Consider the following 18407-nt stretch of genomic DNA (forward strand, 5'->3'; position numbering starts at 1 on the left):
TCAGTGCTCAGTGACATTTACACAGAAGCCCTGCTGATTCCGAGAGAGAGGAGAGAGAGAGAGGGAGAGAGGGACAGTGGAAAACAATATCGAGCGTGTGCGTTGGCCGGAGTTATTGCTTTTCATTCCACTTGACTCACTTTCACACTGACTTACCACTTTAGCGAGCAGGAACGAGACGGTCACAAACCAATTAAGTTGCCCTGTGTTGGGCTTAATCCTCGCTCGCCCCACTATTGGCGTGCGGGCCTTCCGCCACTTTGCCCCCACCCTCTGGAACTGCATCCCACAGTGCCTCCGCCTCGCCCCCTCCCCCCCCACCCTCCCTCGCCACTTTCAAAACCCATCTCAAGACCCTTCTCTTCGACCGTGCTCCCCCCACCCCCCACCCCCCTCCACCTTCCCCGACCCCCATCGGGTCCGTCTGTCCAGAGCCTTGGAACATTCCTCCTGACGTGAAAGGCGCTTTTGCAAATGTAACTTTCTTGTTGTTGTCATTGTTAATTGGCATCCGGCCAACTGCAGCCAAACCAAGTTTATGCTTTCTCCCCTTTACTTCTTCCCCCCCCCCCACCCACCCCGCAACCCCCCAAAAACCACCCAATCGCATTTTGTTGGTTTAGTGGCGAACTAAGGCGTACTAAGGAGTGTGTTTCTCCAGAGTCCTGACCCACAGTCCACCCCACGAGCCCCCACCACCACCACCACCACCACCACCCCCCGTCACACTCACACAATTCACCATCATTGGCTTCCTCAGCTCGGGTCCACACCCCTGAGACTATCTAACGCCTCGAGGCGTCCTCCACGACGTGAAAGGCCGCCGCGTCAATGTTATTTGTGGCTGTTGCGGAACATTGCTATTTGCAGAATAGCTGGACGGGAAAGGGTTAATGTGGTGCCTGTAAGTTCAGTGTGTGTGAGCTGTGTTTCACCTCATTTCCCCCCCCCCCCCCCCCGCCAATCACCCCCCTCCGCCCCCCACACTGCGATCTGCCAGCCCGCGTGTGATGGGAGCAGGAGCTTGAAAGGGCATCTCATGGGGAGAGGGAGCTTGCCAGCAGCGGGCGATTAACACAGATTCGTGTGGACACCACTGGCAGCTGAGCAGTGCGGTGACCCACATCAAGAGCACCGCCCGCTGTTTATAATTTCATTTTTGCCGTCCCGTAGCGTGGTGGTTAGAGCGCTCGCCTCGCAAGCGAGAGGACTCGGGTTTGATTCCCCGCTCAGGGCGAATCCTTAGGCAAGTTTCCTCACTCCGCACACGACGCCTCTGTTTGCCGAGCAGTGAGAGTAGGAGCCTGGTCGTTAAGTCGATTGCCGGATCGCTTTCCGTGGGGGGTAATGATCCCTCCAACAAAGGAAACCGATAATTCAGTCACGCAATCCCCGGCTGTTTGTGAGGCGCCGCTGTGCGCAATTGGCTGCCGCGTTTCACCCACAAAATAGACAGTCACTACACCTCTACAACATATTCTGTGAAGCGCTTCGAGGCGTCCCAACAACGTGATAAGGCGCTGTATTAAATGCAAGGATTATTATATTATAAATTTAACGCATGCTGTTATTTTCTGATTTCATCCTCCTTCTGCCGACAAGTGCCAGGCTGGAGTGTTTAATAATAATTATTATTAACATTGATAATAATAAATACTAATGCTAATTATTATTTACAGTGTTTATTAATAATGTTATTAGTATTATTGGTGTAATTATTAATATTACTATTAATATTAATAGTAGTATTAATATTATCATTATTAGCAGTATTTTATTAGTATTATTAGTGTAATTAGTATTATTGTTGGTATAATTATTAGTATTATCATTATTGTTATTGCTAGTGTAATTATTAGTATTACTGGTATTATTATTAATATTATTATTAGTGTTGTTAGTATTAACGTGTTGCCCGCTCTCGTCGGCCTCTGCAGATCCGCTGAGGGTCATGGTGACGCCAAAGAAGCTGAAGATGGGGATCGGGAGCACGGTTGTCCTGTCGTGTGCCGTGGCCGGCTCCCCCGAGTACATCATCCGCTGGTACAGAAACACCGAGCTCATCGCCCCCGACAACTTCATCTCCATCAGAGGCATCAACAACGAGACTCTGCTCATCACCTCCGCTCAGAAATCTCACTCAGGCGCCTATCAGTGCTTTGCTACCAGAAAAACCCAAACGGCACAGGACTTCTCCATCATAGTGCTCGAAGGTACTGCGTCCCTTTCCAAACCACGGACGTTCTACCACAACGACACGTTATATTTACGCAGCGGCTTTCACGTCGGGAGGACGTCCCAAGGCGCTGGACAGTCAGGGATTTGGATCCGAGCTGGGGTTTGGGATCAGGAGGGGTGGAGGGCAGGGAGGGTGGGGGGTAGGAGGGCGACTGATGGCACGGTCGAAGAGGAGAGTCTTGAGGCCGACCTTGAAGGAGGCGAGGGAGGGAGCGAGGAGATGGGACTATGGGATGCAGTTCCGGAGGGTGGGGGGGCGGAGAGGCTGAAGTCACGACCGCCGATGGTGGGGCGGACTGGGCGGGGGGCGTAGGGCAGGCCGAAGCCGGCTGAGCGGAGGGAGGACGTTCCAAAGCTCTGGGCAGTGAAGGGTTTGCACCCGAGTTGGGGTTGAATTGGAAGCTTTTTTCAAAGACCCGACACAGACGTGATGGGCCGAATGGCCTCCTTCTACGCTGTATAATTCTAAGATACTATGATCTTGAGACAGGTTTTTAATACCCCTTTTCTTCTCCCCCCACCCCTCCCCCCACCCAACCCCCCACCACCTCTCCCCCCCCCCCAAACCCCCGCTCGCCACCCACCCACCCCCCGGGGAAAAAAAAAGACGGAACCCCTCGAATCATCTCGTCCTTCAGCGAGAAAGTAGTCAACCCGGGGGAGCAGTTTTCACTGATGTGCGCGGCCAAGGGGGCGCCCCCCCCCACCATCACCTGGACGCTGGACGACGAGACCATCCACCGGGACAGCGGGCACCGCACCAGCCAGTTCACCATGACGGACGGCACGGCCATCAGCCACATGAACGTCAGCCACCCGCAGATCAAGGACGGAGGCGTTTACTGCTGCTCGGCCAGAAACCTCGTCGGAAGCGCCGAGTACCAAGCGCGAATAAACGTAAGAGGTGCCTGTCTACTTTTCAATATCAGAATAGGAAAAAAAATAACTTAAATTAAAAATATACCCGGGGTTTTTTTTTTTGAAGCGCGACGCGATTTCCGTTGGTCGCGTGTGGGGTTTTGGGGGGGGCGGGGTGGTGGGGGAGGGGGAGGGGGCGGGTGGGCTGGGGTGGGGGAGGGGTCGCTTTGCTTGTAAACACACGTTCGTACGTCCAGCCCCTGGATCCACCTTGATTGAGTGGTTACAGCACCCGCCGCTAATTATTTTATTTATTTGTTTGTTTATTTATTTCTTGAAGGGATTATTACCCACAGAAAACAATCCTGCCAATCGACTAACAACCGGGTTCCTACTTACTGCTAGGCAAACAGACGCGTGTGGAGTAAGGTTTCGCCCTGACCCGCCTGGGAATCGAACCCGGGTCTTTCTCGCTTGCGGGGCGAGTGCTCTAACCAACGCGCTACAGGAATCCACTTACAGTAATAATACAACACAAAATTACTTTTGTATAACACCTTTCACGTCAGGAGGACGTCCCAAGACGCTGGACAGTCAGGGATTTGGACCCGAACTGGGTGGGGGGGTTTGGGATTAGGGAGGATAGGGAGGGTAGTAGAATGGCCGAAGGCGTGGTGGTCGAAGAGGAGAGTCTTGAGATGTGCCTTGAAGGGAGCGAGGCGAAGGGAATGTGAGATGGAGTTCCACAATAATAACAGTGATGATGCTGATGACGACCTTTCCATGTGGCCTTTCGCATTGGAAGGATGTCTCGAGCGCTTTTACAGGAGTCACCGTATACTGTAGTGACTGTGAGCTTTGTAGACAAACTTGGCAGCCAATTTGCTCTTTCCAAACTGGTTCTGGAGTTGAAGGAGCTCAGCCTTGGCTGCAATGCCCTATCATTGGAAAATAGGAATTACCAGGCAAGGATAGACCCAGGTCTATCTAGTTTGGCTTCTACCATCCTGGACATCACTTGCTCTCGTAACGGAGATGTTGAGAGTAATGAGTTAATTAGAAACCTGATAATAATCCTTGCATTTGGTTACAGCGCCTTTCAACAGCAAAAACAACAAGTTGCATTTAGAGACCCGAAGATGGGGAAGGAGTGGGGGCAAGGCGGAGGGATAGAGGGAGTTTCGGGGCGAGGCGGATGAAAGCGCGGCCACCGGTGGTGGAACAGAAGAGGGGACGAGAGAACAAGCAGGGAGGACGTCCCAAAGCCCTGCACAAGATAATCATGACAATAGTAATGATAATAATCCTTGCATTTGATGTCGTGTTTTCCACGTCTTCTCGACGTCTCAAAGCACTTCACAGAACATACTGTAAAGTGCCCCGTGTGTTTGTGTAGGCGAATTGACAAGAAGCCAAGAGTCTGTGCTGTGTAATAAAGTCCCGCTGCTGGTGTTGTAATGCAGGTTTGCTTTTCGCAGGTTCCCCCAGTATCCGCTCGATGAGAAACATCACAGCCGTGGCCGGCAGGGACACCTTCGTGAACTGCCGGGTAATCGGGTACCCCTATTACTCCATCAAGTGGTACAAGGACGCCGTGCTGCTCCCCGACAACCACAGGCAGGCGGTCTTCGAGAACGGCACTCTCAAGCTGGTGGACGTGCAGAAGGGAATGGACGAGGGGGAGTACGTGTGCAGCGTGCTCGTGCAGCAACAGCACTCCATCAGCAAGAGGGTCCATGTCGCCGTCAAAGGTACAGACGCCCACCCGCACTTACGTAGGCAGGAAAGCGTAGGAACAGGAGGAGGCCATTCAGGCCCCCGAGCCTGCTCTGCCGTTCTATTAGCTCATGGCCAATCTGTATCTCAACTCCAACCACTCTCCTTTGCCCGCACCACCCCCCCTTCCCTCGATACCCTGACCTGACAGATATTTGTCCACCTCGGTCTTGACAATGTGAAAGTTTGAATGGATCAGCCATAAACCGCAGAGAGAGAGAGAGAGTGCAAGAGAGAGAGTCCCAGATTTCCACGAGCCTTTGAGCGAAAAGCTGCCTCTTGACTGAGCGTATCGTGTTGCGAGGTCAACCAAAGCACATAACACCCCTGGCTCGACACCCGAGCTATTATATTAATAATAATAATAATAATGATAATATAGAGTCCTGTAGTTTAGTGGTTAGACCACTCGCCTCGCAAGTGAGAGGCCCCAGATTCGGGGCAAAACATTAGGCAAGTTTCCTTACTCCACTCTTACGCCTCTGTTTAGCTCTCAGTAAGTGGGAACCTTGTTGTTAGTCGATTGACAGATCGCTTTTCACGGGGGGGGGGGGTAATAATCCCTCAAAAAAAAATTGGGTCACTCAATCCACGACTGAATGGCTGAATGGCCTTCTCCTGTTCCTACGCTTTCCTGCCTACGTAAGTGCGGGTGGGACACTACTGTGCGCAATTGGCTGCCGCGTTTCGCCCACAAATATACAGTCAATTCACTTTACAGTGTGTTCTGTGAAGCGCTTTGGGACGTCCTCCCGACGTGAAAAGTGCTATATCAAATGCGAGGATTATTATTATATCAAATCCATGGACTATTATTGAGCGGCTGAGCAGGCGTGAAGCCTGTCAAACAGTCTTGCTCTAAATCCCCCCTTCGCTTATCACAGCCCACTGGGCCGTTGAACGCTGTTTCTTTCCAATCGGGTTTGTGACTGGGAGCAACGAGCCTCCTGCTCATCCCTCGCACCTTCCGCCCCACCGTAGGAGGTCGCGCTTTCAGCCACTGTGCCCCAAAACTCTGGAACACTCTCCCTCAGTCCCTCCGCCTTGCCTCCCCCCTCCCCTCTTTCAAGTTCTGCCCGAAGACTTTCCTCTTCGACTGTGGTTATGGCCACCTCCGCACTCCACCACCGTTAAGCCCTCTAAGATGCTACCCTGTGTGGCGGGCGGTAAATAAGTTGTTGTTGTCGCGGGCCTGGTGCGGCCCGTGGGCCGCCAGTTGTACCACCCTCGCATCTGAGCTCCACAGCAACTCTCGATGGGAAAATGGCCTAATTTGCATTTGCGAGGGGAGCGCAGTGTGAGGCGGGGAGGGGGGGGGTGGGGGGAAACGTCTCACAAGGTTGCTTTGCACAGCCTGTACCCTCCAGCTTGGATGTATTTCAGAGGAAACACACGAGGGAGAAGGGGAGCTGGCGAGATGGCGGGGGGTGGGTTCGAGTGTGGAGTGTAAACCCCGGTACAGACTGGTCGGGGTGAACGGTCTGTTTCCTCGCTGCGTAATTCAAACCGGATCCAATTCACGGCCGCTCTTTCTTTAATCCCGGCAGGAAAACAATCCGCCAGGGACCTTTGCAGACCGGATCCGTCGACGAGCCCCAATTTGCAGCCGTTAATTAATTGCCTATTAATTAACAACGCGAATGAATGAGTTATTAATTACTCCGGGCTCACAGCCTTCATGAGAATCCTCGCGCTTGACACGGTGCCTTTCACAGCACGTGACGCCCCAAAGCGCTTCGCAGGATTTACTGTACAGCAGAGCAACTGCGGTCGAACACAGCGGCTGACGCTGATTTTGCAGAGAGCAGCGTTGAGATGGCCCCCACCCCACCCCCCACCCCCTGAGATTCCCCCCTCTCCCCCCCCACCCCTTCCTCCGACGATGATCTGAAATTCGCTGGCGTTTTCTCTGCTTCATTTTTTTTCGCGTTCCTCTCCTTTTAATTTGTCTTTGATCGCCAACCAGAAACGACAAGCTCAGTGAATCCTGTCTTAACGAGTGAAAGGTTAATTAAACGCACCAGTCATTGTGGGGTTGGTTGTGGGGGGGGGGTTGGGGGGGTGGTGGAGGGAATGTCTGCTCTCTGCAAATATGCTGTCACACGGGGAACGAGAGTGGGAGAGAGAGAGAGAGAGAGAGAGTCAGTGAGCAATAAGGAGAGAGAGAGAGAGAGAGAGAGATAGTGATCGGTCATTCAATCCACGACTGTGTTTGTGGGACGCTGCTGTGCTGGAATTGGCTGCCTCATTTTTGCCCACATAACGCACAGTCACTACACGTTGCAGCATGTCCCCTCAAGTGCTTGGTGATGTCTTGACGACGTGATAAGGCGCTGTGTCAAATGCAAGGCTTATTGTGAACGACAGCAACAACTTGCGTTTATGAAGAGAGAGAGAGAGGCGGAGAGCGATGGAGTCAGAGAGAGCGAGAGAGAGAGCGCGCGAGAGAGAGAGATAAAGAAAGAAAGAGAGAGAGAGAGAGAGAGAGAGTGAGACGGGAAATAAAATGCTGGAAGGAACAGTATTTGATAGTAACGCTGCCCGTTAGTTGTAGTTTACAGTCAAAAACATGGGATTCGCAATGTTCCTCAGTCCACTTTAACACGGAACCTTTTGCCCGACTCAACCCCCTGAAGTGTTTTAAATGGTTTGCCGGCTTTTTTTTCAAAACAACAACAACAACAAAATGACATTTACGTCAGGAGGACGTCCCAAAGCGCTGAACGTCCCAAACCGCGAAAAAAATAATGCCCGCCTTTCAGCAGCGTATCTAAAATGCGTCTCGACGTTAATTATTCAGGAATTTGCCGTGTTCGCTCACTGTGAATCTTGCCGTGATTACATTCTGATTGTGTCACGGCAGAGAGGACCACAGCTTTGTCTCTGCGCGCTCCGTTTGGCTGTGTGAGCGCAGGGCAGTGTGTGTGTGTGTGTGTGTGTGAGAGAGACAGGGTAGTGTGTGTGTGTGTGTGAGAGACAGGGTAGTGTGTGTGTGTGTGTGTGAGAGACCGGGTAGTGTGTGTGTGTGTGTGTGAGACAGGGTAGTGTGTGTGTGTGTGTGAGACAGGGTAGTGTGTGTGTGTGTGAGACAGGGTAGTGTGTGTGTGTGTGTGTGAGAGACCGGGTAGTGTGTGTGTGTGTGTGTGAGACAGGGTAGTGTGTGTGTGTGTGTGAGACAGGGTAGTGTGTGTGTGTGTGAGACAGGGTAGTGTGTGTGTGTGTGAGTAGTGTGTGTGTGAGACAGGGTAGTGTGTGTGTGTGTGTGTGAGACAGGGTAGTGTGCGTGTGTGTGTGAGACAGGGTAGTGTGTGTGTGTGTGAGACAGGGTAGTGTGTGTGTGTGTGTGTGAGACAGGGTAGTGTGTGTGTGTGTGTGAGACAGGGTAGTGTGTGTGTGTGTGTGTGTGAGACAGGGTAGTGTGTGTGTGTGTGTGAGACAGGGTAGTGTGTGTGTGTGTGTGTGAGAGACAGGGTTGTGTGTGTGTGTGTGAGACCGGGTAGTGTGTGTGTGTGTGTGAGACAGGGTAGTGTGTGTGTGTGTGTGTGAGACCGGGTAGTGTGTGTGTGTGTGTGAGACCGGGTAGTGTGTGTGTGTGTGTGAGACAGGGTAGTGTGTGTGTGTGTGTGTGAGACAGGGTAGTGTGTGCGCGTGACACAGGGCTGTGTATGTGCGACAGGGCTCAGTGTGTGTGTGTGTGTGACAGGACAGTGTGTGTGTGTGATAGGGCTGTGGAGATGGGTGTGTGTGTTGCATTTCCTTGTGCGCGCGTGTGCGTGTGTGTGTGTGTGTGTGTGGAACCATCTACCACGAGATGGGTAGCATCCCAAGAGCACTTCAGGGCAAATAATAATCCTTGCGTTTGACACAGACTCTCGTGTCGTTGAGACGTCTCAAAGCGCTTCACAGGACATAGTGTAAAGTGAATTGACTGTAGATTTTGTGGGCGAAACACGGCGGTCAACTGCGCACATCAGCGTCCCGCAAACAGTCATGAATTGAGTGACCATCGATCCGTCAATACACTGACACCCGGGTTCCTACTTACGGAGGTAAACAGAGGCGTGTGTGTGGGGTAAGGAAACTTGCCTAAGGTTTCGCCCGGTCCGGGAGTCAAACCCCTGTCCTCTCGCTTGTGAGGCGAGAGCTCTAACCGCTGCGCTACGGGAATTCCTTTCGAGGTACCATTAACATGTTTCTTTGGTGTTGTTTTCCAGTTCCTCCCTTAATCCAGCCGTTTGAGTTCCCGCCTGCGTCCATCGGCCAGCTCCTGTACATCCCCTGTGTGGTGTCGTCGGGGGACATGCCCATCCGCATCACCTGGAGGAAGGACGGTCAGGTCATCCTCTCGGGATCAGGGGTCACCATCGAGACCAAAGAGTTCATGAGCTCGCTGCAGATCTCCAGTGTGTCCCTCAAGCACAACGGCAACTACACCTGCATCGCCAGCAACGACGCAGCCACCGTCATGCGGGAACGGCAGCTCATCGTGAGAGGTTGGTGGATGTTTGTCGGTTTGTATCTTCCACTGAACCCCTCGCCGTCGCCCCCGCGCCCGCCCCCCCGCACCTCCCTCGCTCTCTCTCGCTCCCTCCCTCGCTCTCGATAAGAACATAATCATTTACTAGACCAAAGAAGGCCAAGGTCCATCCCAGTTTCGCCTTCCACCATCCTGCCAGACACATGTCACGTCCCAAACTGTATGCTATACTGTACCCCGAGATATTGTTTCCTAAACAACATAAGAATTCCTCCCTCCCTCCCCCCCTCCTTCCCTCCCTCCCTCCCCTTCCCTCCTCCCTCCCTCCCTCCCTCCCTCCCTGCCCCCCTCACACCCCAAACACGTTGCGTTCTCATACAAAGGTAACGCCATTTTGTTCTGTGTGTGTGTACGTGTGTGTGTGTGTGCATGTGTCTGTACATGTGTGTGCGTGCGTGTGTGCGGTTACGTGTGCGTGTGTATGTGCGTGCGTGTGTGTTGTGCAGTGCCCCCCCGCTTTGTGGTTCAGCCCAATAACCAGGACGGTATCTATGGGAAGGCTGGAGTGCTGAACTGCTCTGTAGACGGCTACCCTCCCCCAAAGGTCATGTGGAAACACGCCAAAGGTAACGTGTCGTCGGGGTGGGGGGGTGGGGTCTGGGGGGTGGGGGTGAGGGCAATGGAGGGGGGAAATACTAACATATATTCTAACATACTAATAATATAACAACATATAATAATAATATAATAACAGACAAATGTACTGTATATAATGATGTGCTCTTGACGTGAGGAGCACTTTACGAGTGTCAGTGGTATTAATGTGCTTGTGGATCAATGTGTCAGTGACGCTCTCAGTTGTTGGCTGATCGCTGACTTTGCTCCCTTTCCCTCACAGGCAGTGGGAACCCACAACAGTATCATCCCGTCCCACTGACCGGACGCATCCAGATCTTGGCTAATGGCTCCCTGTTGATCCGCCATGTTCTGGAGGAAGATATTGGCTATTACCTGTGTCAGGCCAGCAATGGGGTCGGGACTGACATCAGCAAGTCCATGTTTCTGACCGTGAAGAGTAAGTACTGTACCTCACGTCTTGTCTCAAGTCCCTGTAGCTCGGTGGTTGGAGCCCTCGCCTCGCAAGCGAGTGGAATCCAGGTTCGATTCCCAGGCCAGGGCATTTGAAACCTTAGGCAAGTTTCCTTACTCCGCACACCCGGCCCTGTTCACCCAGCAGTAAGTAGGAACCCAGTTGCGAGTCGCTTGGCGAATCACTTTCCAGTGGTAATAATCCCTTGAAAAAAATCAAATAAATAATAATAATGTTTGGCTGGGCAGCACTATTGGAAAAGTACCGGCATCCATCTCATTCCGAGATAGAGAGCTTTGATTTTCCAGCTCGTAATCAGTGCGGGGTTTACAGAGAGAGCTCAGTTGCTTATTGATTCCTGATTCAGGAAATTGATCCAGAAATGATCAGTGTGTTTCGTGGCTTGGGGGATCTGTGTGCTTAACTCGCCACTAGTCACTGGAGCCCTGGTTGTAAATTTCACATCGATCGGGCCTGTGAGCTTGTTTTTGTTGCCAATTAGACTCCATTAATGACTTTGCCAAACAGTGTGTGTGTGTGTGTGTAATGCAGCACAAGGGAATGAGCGAGTGAGAAAGAGGGAGGGAGAGAGAGTTACTGAGCCTTTAATATCATCTACACAGCAGCTCAATCCAGGACCTCCATAGATAGAAGCTTTGTTGAAGGTCTCATTCGAAGGGCTGCACTAGTAATATGATTAGTAATCATAATAATCCTTATGTTTGACACAGCACCTTTTATTGCTAGGAGGACGTCTTGAAGCACTTCACAGGAAGTACTGGAGGTAGTACAAGTTTAGACTAAGGTATAAGCCACGATTCTATATTGCAAAGGAGGGCAGAAATTAATAGGTGCAGAGATTAACTTGCCTTTTGTTGTTAGCCCGATTGTTAGTCGATTGGTGGATCGCTTTCCAGTGGTAATAATCCCTCTCACACCCCCCAAAAAAAAATAATTTGGTCACTCAATCCACAACTGTTTGTGGGGACGCTGCTGTGTGCAATTGGCTGCCGTGTCTCGCACACAAAATCCACAGTCGATTCACTTTACAGTATGCTCTGTAAAGCGCTTTGAGATGTCTCAATGACGTGATAGGGCACTGTATCAAACGCAAGGATTAATTGGAAAGTGTAGTGACTGTGTATTTTGTAAACCAACGCAGCCTGGGTGTGAAGGAATTAACTGAGGTGGTAATAATAGCCTCAAACTGTTTCTTCCTGGTGTCTCACTGGTGAACGAAACGCTAACAAGACTTTGAGGTTTCTTTGGCTGAGTTTGCCTACAAAGATGTGATAAGGCGCTATATCAAATGCAAGGATTATTATTATTATTATCCCCCCCACACACACACTCATTGTCTGCCCTGACTTGCCAGCTGTGCGGAGGGATAGTTTACGGTGTAATGATTGAGCACAGCAGGTTATGTGAATAGCAAGCTTCGTACAGAACAGTTCAATCAATAAGCACACGGAATCCCTCCAGGAAAAGATATTGATTTCGAAAAACAAGACAGTTGTCAAAACACATTGTAAGCTGCTCTTGGCTGTGAAATTACTCACCAGCTTGTACACTGTTGACTGGCTCAAGCCACTTACTGCTCAACACTTAAGTCCCACAGTGATGTATTTTCCTTGTTTGCAAGTAGACAAGCCATAGAGTAAACAGTCAGGTTCAGCTGTTTACTCGCCACTTTGGCAAGGAGAGTGAGGGTTCAAGCCCTGTGTCGGACATTGAGAGATCCTGTAGCACAGTTATATTATTACTCTAGTATAGGACAGACAACAGGAAGTGACTGGAATGACTGGAACACGGTTCCCAGGTGGGAGGGGGGGTGGCGGGGCCAGGACACTGGGACTCATTAAAAAAAACAGCTTGATGTTGTGATGGGGGGACGGTATAAGGTGGGTATTCTGGAGGGAGATCAGATGGGCTGAAGGACCTCTTTTATCCCAGTCGATCTTGTGGGGTTAGACCCACAGAATTTTTGGGGGGCTTTCTGGGAAAACCAGGATTGGGAAATCTCTCCCAGAGAACAACAACGACTTGCCCCCGAGCGCTTGACAGCGGCGGAGCACGACACTGAGCCGGGGGAGGGGGTGGGAGAGGGGGGGAGAGGGGGGAGTGGGGGGGGGACAATCAAAAAGGAAGGTGTTCAGGTGCGAGCTGAAGATGGGAAAGGAGGGGTGGGGGGCGGGGGGGAGGGATAGCTACAGTTAGCTACGGTCACGGCAAATCGACCGTTTGGTGGCTTCATTAAGCATTTCAATTAGTGACAAAGTTAATAATGAGTTCATAAACTTTTATGTTCACACACACACCAACGGTTGACTGTCCTTTGTGCTCAGAAAGCTTCTCGAAGCGAGTTTCTAAACTCACTACAGTTAGATTACAGTAATAAGTGTCGAGTCCCCGGTGAGCTGGAGTTGTGCGCAGCCAGTGAAGGGAGCAGATGAGGTTGGAGAAGGCGAGTTAATTTTGCTTTACAAAAACAAATTCAGCTCACGGGGAACAAAAAAGGTGCCTTTTGTTTTTCGAGTGAGGGAAAAACACGGCCCAAGGGAACCCAGCTGTCAATCCGGCAAGCCACTGTGTTTATTAACGTCCCAGTGCACGAGTAAATCACTCCACACGCCCGCTGTGATGACACAACAATATAATAATATAACTATAATAACATAATAATATTCCTTGCATTTGGTACAGCGCCTTATCACGCCGTTCAGACGCCTCAAAGGGCTACACAGAATATATTGTAAAGCGGAGTGACTGTGCATTTTGGGGGTGAAACGCGGCAGCCAATTGCGCACGGCAATTGCCCTAACCAGTACGCCACCGACTCTACGATATATCCACGTATATGCAAATATATATTTTTAAAAATCCTCGCTGATTTTTCACGTCGGCGCTCCCGAAGCACTCTAACTGCGTGAAGGGCGCCACACGTGTGCAAGTTGTTGCTGTCTCACAGCGGCGCCTCATGGGATTTCCTGTAAAGCGTAGTGACTGTGTGTTTCCCGGGCGGAGGGCGGGACCAGTTGGCGCACAGCGATGGCACGCGTGGAGGTCCTTAAAGCGGGAGATTCTAGGACAGCGGAGTTTCGCGCCGGGCTCAGTTTAGTGCTGGGATAAAGCCTCTGCATTTATCTGGAATCGACCGCACTAAAATATTTATTGTTTTGCCTGGGAGAGAAATTTTGTATTAAATCAGTGGAAAGGAAAGGCATTAGTGCTGACACGGCTCCTGAGAGCAGGGAAAGAGTTTTGCCTTATCTCTGCCGAGCTCCTGGCTTCTCTGTGCGCCAGAGGGAGTTGTAGGCAGTAAACCCGGTCTCTGACTGCGAGACTGACCCAAAGCTCCATTTACTGCTTGTGCAACAACACAAAACAACAAGAAAGTCTGTATCCTTCACTGAGACACCTCCTGAGATCTTGAGAGTACGTTTGAGATACATATATATTTTTATTGTACAGTCCCTACAGCGGATTGGTTAGAGCGCTCGCCTCGCAAGCGAGAGGACCCGGGTTCGATTCCCGGGCGGGGCGAGACCTTAACAAATGCAAGGATTATTATTATTATTATTATTATTACAAGAAGGGAATGTGTTTCTCCATCCCCGGATATCCTATATCCCGGACAATTATGAAGGAACACAACACGTTTAGGAAATACCATATTATTATTATTATTATTATATTATAAAGCCACTCTCTCCTCTTTGTAATCCAGTCCCCGCCATGATCACATCTCACCCCAACACCACCATCGCCATCAAAGGTCAGAACAAAGAGCTGAACTGCACAGCGAGAGGAGAACGGCCCATCATTATACGCTGGGAGAAGGAAGACACGGTCATTGACCCTGACAGGATGTTCCGCTACACGGTGGGAACCAAGGACAACGGGGAAGAGGTTGTCTCCACACTCAGGGTTCGTATCAGATTAGGTAGTTTTCCTTTGGGAAATAACATCATGGGATATAGCACATAGGGAGTTCGGGACATGTGTGTGCAAGCGTCTACCAGGGAGTTGGAAGGTGATGTAGGTGGGACCTTGGTCTTCTTTTTGTCTAGCATTTCTTATGTTCTTATGTGTCCTCGTTTTCATAGAATCGTACAATCTTATAGCACAGAAGGAGGCCATTTGGCCCATTCTGCCTGTGCCAGCTCTTTGAAAGGGCTACCCAACTAGTCCCACTCCCCGGCCTTATCCCCTCACCTCCGTTCTTACCCCCATAGCCTTGCAAATGTTTCCTTTTTGCATTTTCATTCAAAATGTGCGTTTCCTCCTAATTTCCCAAATCGCAATGTAAAAGCATGAACTACACACACGGGGACAGAGAAAACCCCTACTTTTTTCAAGTAGGATCACCTTGCTGGCCCCCCCACCGCCCCAATTCCCTTGTCTCTTTCAAGACCCTCCTCTTTGGCCACCCTTCCTGCCCTCCACCCCTTACTGATCCTCCAGCCTCGGGTCCAAATCCCTGACTATCCCTCGTTTTGGAAGGTCCTCCCAACATGAAAGGCGCTGCATAAATGTTATTTGTTGTTGTTGTTATGCAGTAATCCCTGACCACCCCTCACTTTAATGCTCGCTTCTCTTCCTGTGTAGATTGTGCCCGCTGACCGGGGAGACTCAGGATTCTTCTCCTGCCACGCAATCAATTCATACGGAGAAGATCGGGGTCTCATCCAGCTCACGGTTCAAGGTACTGCCTTGTGCCTGAACATCGCGCTCTACGTGCCATAATAAACCTCGATGGGTTTCGTACGATAAGCAAAAGGCGCATCCAGGACTGTAAGAGTTCATTAACGCTCTCCGATCTCCTCTACTCTCCTATTCTCTTCTCTGCAGAGCCGCCTGACCCACCTGAGCTGGAGATCCGGGAGGTGAAAGCTCGCAGTATGAACCTCCGCTGGACTCAGAGATTCGACGGGAACAGTCTGATCCTCGGCTTCGATATCGAATACAAGAACAAGTCAGGTAATCGTCGACAAACCCCCTCCCCAACCCTAACCCCGAGAGAACCGGGGTTCGATTCCCGGATGGAACGAAACCTTAGGAACCTTAAGTAGGAACCGGATTGTTAGTCGATTGGTGGATCTCTAATTGGGGATAATAATCTTTTCAAAAATAAACAATAATAATTCGGTCACTCAACCCACAACTGTTTGTGGGGACGCTGCTGTGCGCAAATGGCTGCCGCGTTTCGCCCACAAAATATACAGTCAATCCAATTTACAGTGTGTCCTGTGAAGCGCTTTGATACGTCTCGAAGACGTGATAAGACGCTGTATCAAATGCCAGGATTATTATTATTATATAGTGCCTCTCACATCAGTGTGGGGGGTGGCCTCAAAGTTCTTAGTTCTAAACAAAGCGAAGAACCCAACCTAACTCCAGCAACAACAACAACAACAACAAAATTAAATGGGATCCACAGTTCCCTTTGGGAAGCACATTAGAAGCATTTAATCGGCTTCCATAATTCAATGCTGTAAATCCAAACCCTGTCTTTGTCCGCACTGTGGGAGATTAAAATATGATTACAGTTTAGTAAATTAATGTTGTGCAGGAAGAACGGTGAATATTAATTACCACCCTGTGTACGGCAACACTTGGGCTTGGATAGAACTGTCAGCCTTTCCATCCATCATACGTTTGGGCAGTCAATTCCAATAGAGCAGATTATTTTTAAAGGTAATCCATGTTCAGATACAGCGCACTTCAATCAAGTTTATTGGTGTAACTAAATTAATTAAGGGAAGTCAGTGACCGGGATATTTTCTCTACGTACAGCACCAGCTGTTGAGAATTCCATCATCATTATTTAGCACGGATCTTTCATAATCTTTGCTTTGGGATACATTGGCTATCAGGTCGAAAGGTCCCAAAGGGATTTACAGTGAATACAGTGTGTGTGTGTTGTGTGCGTGTGTTGTGTGTGTGTTGTGTGTGTTGTGTTGTGTGTGTGTTGTGTGTGGCTATTGATTTGGTGTCTCTCATCTTTCCTCAGATTCCTGGGACCTGAAGCAGAGCACACGAAACATCAACCCCACCATTAACCAGGCCAACATAGTAGACCTGCATCCAGCCTCTGTCTACAGCATCCGCATATACTCCTTCAACAAGATAGGCCGGAGCGATCCCAGCAAAGAGCTGACTGTTAGTACAGAGGAAGCAGGTAAGGAACCTACAACAGCAACAACAACTTGCATTTATAATAGCGTCTCGGAGCGCTTGTCAGTGTATCAGACCGGTTGTTCAAAGCCCAGGCTTATGGACTGTGTTCGAGATAGGGGGCAGGGAAGAGGCGGCAGAGGTGGTGGTGGGGCGAAGGGGGGGAGGGGGTTGCGGGGTTAGCTAGCTTATGGCTACTTTTCTAGCGGGGACCCACTTGAGACAGTGGGGTTAACAGGAGCCGAGATTCAAAGAATTCTTGCATCCGCTTCATATTTACTGAAACTCCTAGTACAATAGAAGTTAGAAGATGCCACCCAGATAGCAGGAAAGTCTCCTTGTGCTCAATAACCAGCCAATACCTATTGCTGTGAGGCCTGTTTGGCATTGCACTGTGTGGATTACACAATGCCTGGATCAGTTTGTATCTATAATGCAACACAGATACATTTAACGGTTGGTTGAACAACCATTAGACAATACAAGACAATATCTCTTCTGGACCCCGAGAGAAAGGATGCTTTGAGGGAATCAAAATTGTGCTTGCTTGAGATTTTTTTTTTATCTGCCCAATGGCATATGAAACTGGCAATTGAATTCATGCGTCTCGTTTGTGGAAACTCTACTTTAATCCGTAAAGACAGCGGAACACTAGGTGAATAAGGTCTTTAACTGTAGCATCGCTGGAGTGTGTGGAACATAGGAAATATTGATTTATCCACCTCAGTGCTTACACAGTGTTTTCGCTGGATAGTGAAGGGTTTGAGGCTGAGCTGGGGGGGGGGCGGGCGGGGGGGTTGGAATCAAGGGCGGTGGGGGTGGGAGGGCGGGGCAGAGGGATTGTGAGATGGAGTTCCAAAGGGAGGTTTTCCGGGGGTAATAATCCACTCAAAAAAAAATGAGGGTTTGGTCAATCAATGTTTCTGGGGCACTGCCGTGCGCAATTGACTGCCGTGCGTTTCGTCCGCAAAGTACCGTTAAATCACTTGACAGTATATTCTGTGAAGGACTTTGAGACGTCTCAAAGACAGCGATAAGGCGTTATATCCAATGCAAGGATTATTACTATTATTATTATTATTTTTTGCTCAATTACTCAGAAATCTACTGAAATTTCCTCCCACAGCTCCTGATGGACCTCCCATGGAGGTTATATTGCAGCCGGTGACGTCTCAAAGCATCAGAGTTACTTGGAAGGTAAAGATTTTTTAACAGTATTTTTTTGTGTGGCGATTTCGGACTTTTACCTCCTTAAAAGGTGACTGGCCTGGAATTGGCGTCTCGTTGACGACGCACTGTGACTGAAATCCGGAAGGTTTGTGGGTAAATCGAGCATTGGTTACAAGCTCCAGTTATAGGCTTGACTTCTTTTGAATAGACTCCCAGAGGCCAGAGTCAGGGTTTCAGGGTGACTGGGGAGAGAAAACGTGGGAAAATGTATAATTAAACAAACAACCACAATAAGTTGTGTTTACGTACAGTAAATCTCGCATAAGTCTGATCTGTATAAATCGTATAATCGCTTAAGTTGTACATCTGCCCGAGTGTCGATCAGGAGTTTATATTCTATGCGAGTTTGACTTAACTCATACGTGGCATAAGTACCCGCAGGATCCGCTTGGTTGGCTCCAGCCTCTTGCTTGTGCCCCCGTGCCCTCTGTTCCACTATCGGTGGCCGTGCTTTCAGCCATTACGTCCCGAAACTCTGGAACACTCACCCTCCATCCCTCGGCCTCGTCCTCTTCCTTCCCCATCTTCAGGTCACGCCTGAAAACCTTCCCCTTCCTCACC

The 18407-nt window shown here is 50.0% G+C and overlaps 1 protein-coding gene across 1 annotated transcript in view; it reads left to right on the plus strand.

Annotated features, from left to right (window-relative positions):
• The window catches only part of LOC103188721 (Down syndrome cell adhesion molecule-like protein 1 homolog), a 119352-nt gene that overhangs the window by 70884 nt on the left and 30061 nt on the right, over nt 1-18407 (plus strand). The window contains 11 exon segments of the mRNA XM_042343939.1: nt 1938-2213; nt 2846-3142; nt 4575-4847; nt 9087-9365; nt 9856-9975; nt 10248-10424; nt 14167-14366; nt 15048-15144; nt 15291-15419; nt 16453-16620; nt 17743-17813. Of these exon segments, the coding sequence (XP_042199873.1) occupies nt 1938-2213; nt 2846-3142; nt 4575-4847; nt 9087-9365; nt 9856-9975; nt 10248-10424; nt 14167-14366; nt 15048-15144; nt 15291-15419; nt 16453-16620; nt 17743-17813 (2087 nt within the window).

This window comes from Callorhinchus milii, unplaced genomic scaffold (assembly GCF_018977255.1).
Source record: "Callorhinchus milii isolate IMCB2004 unplaced genomic scaffold, IMCB_Cmil_1.0 Scaffold25, whole genome shotgun sequence".
Classification (NCBI taxonomy): domain Eukaryota; kingdom Metazoa; phylum Chordata; class Chondrichthyes; order Chimaeriformes; family Callorhinchidae; genus Callorhinchus; species Callorhinchus milii.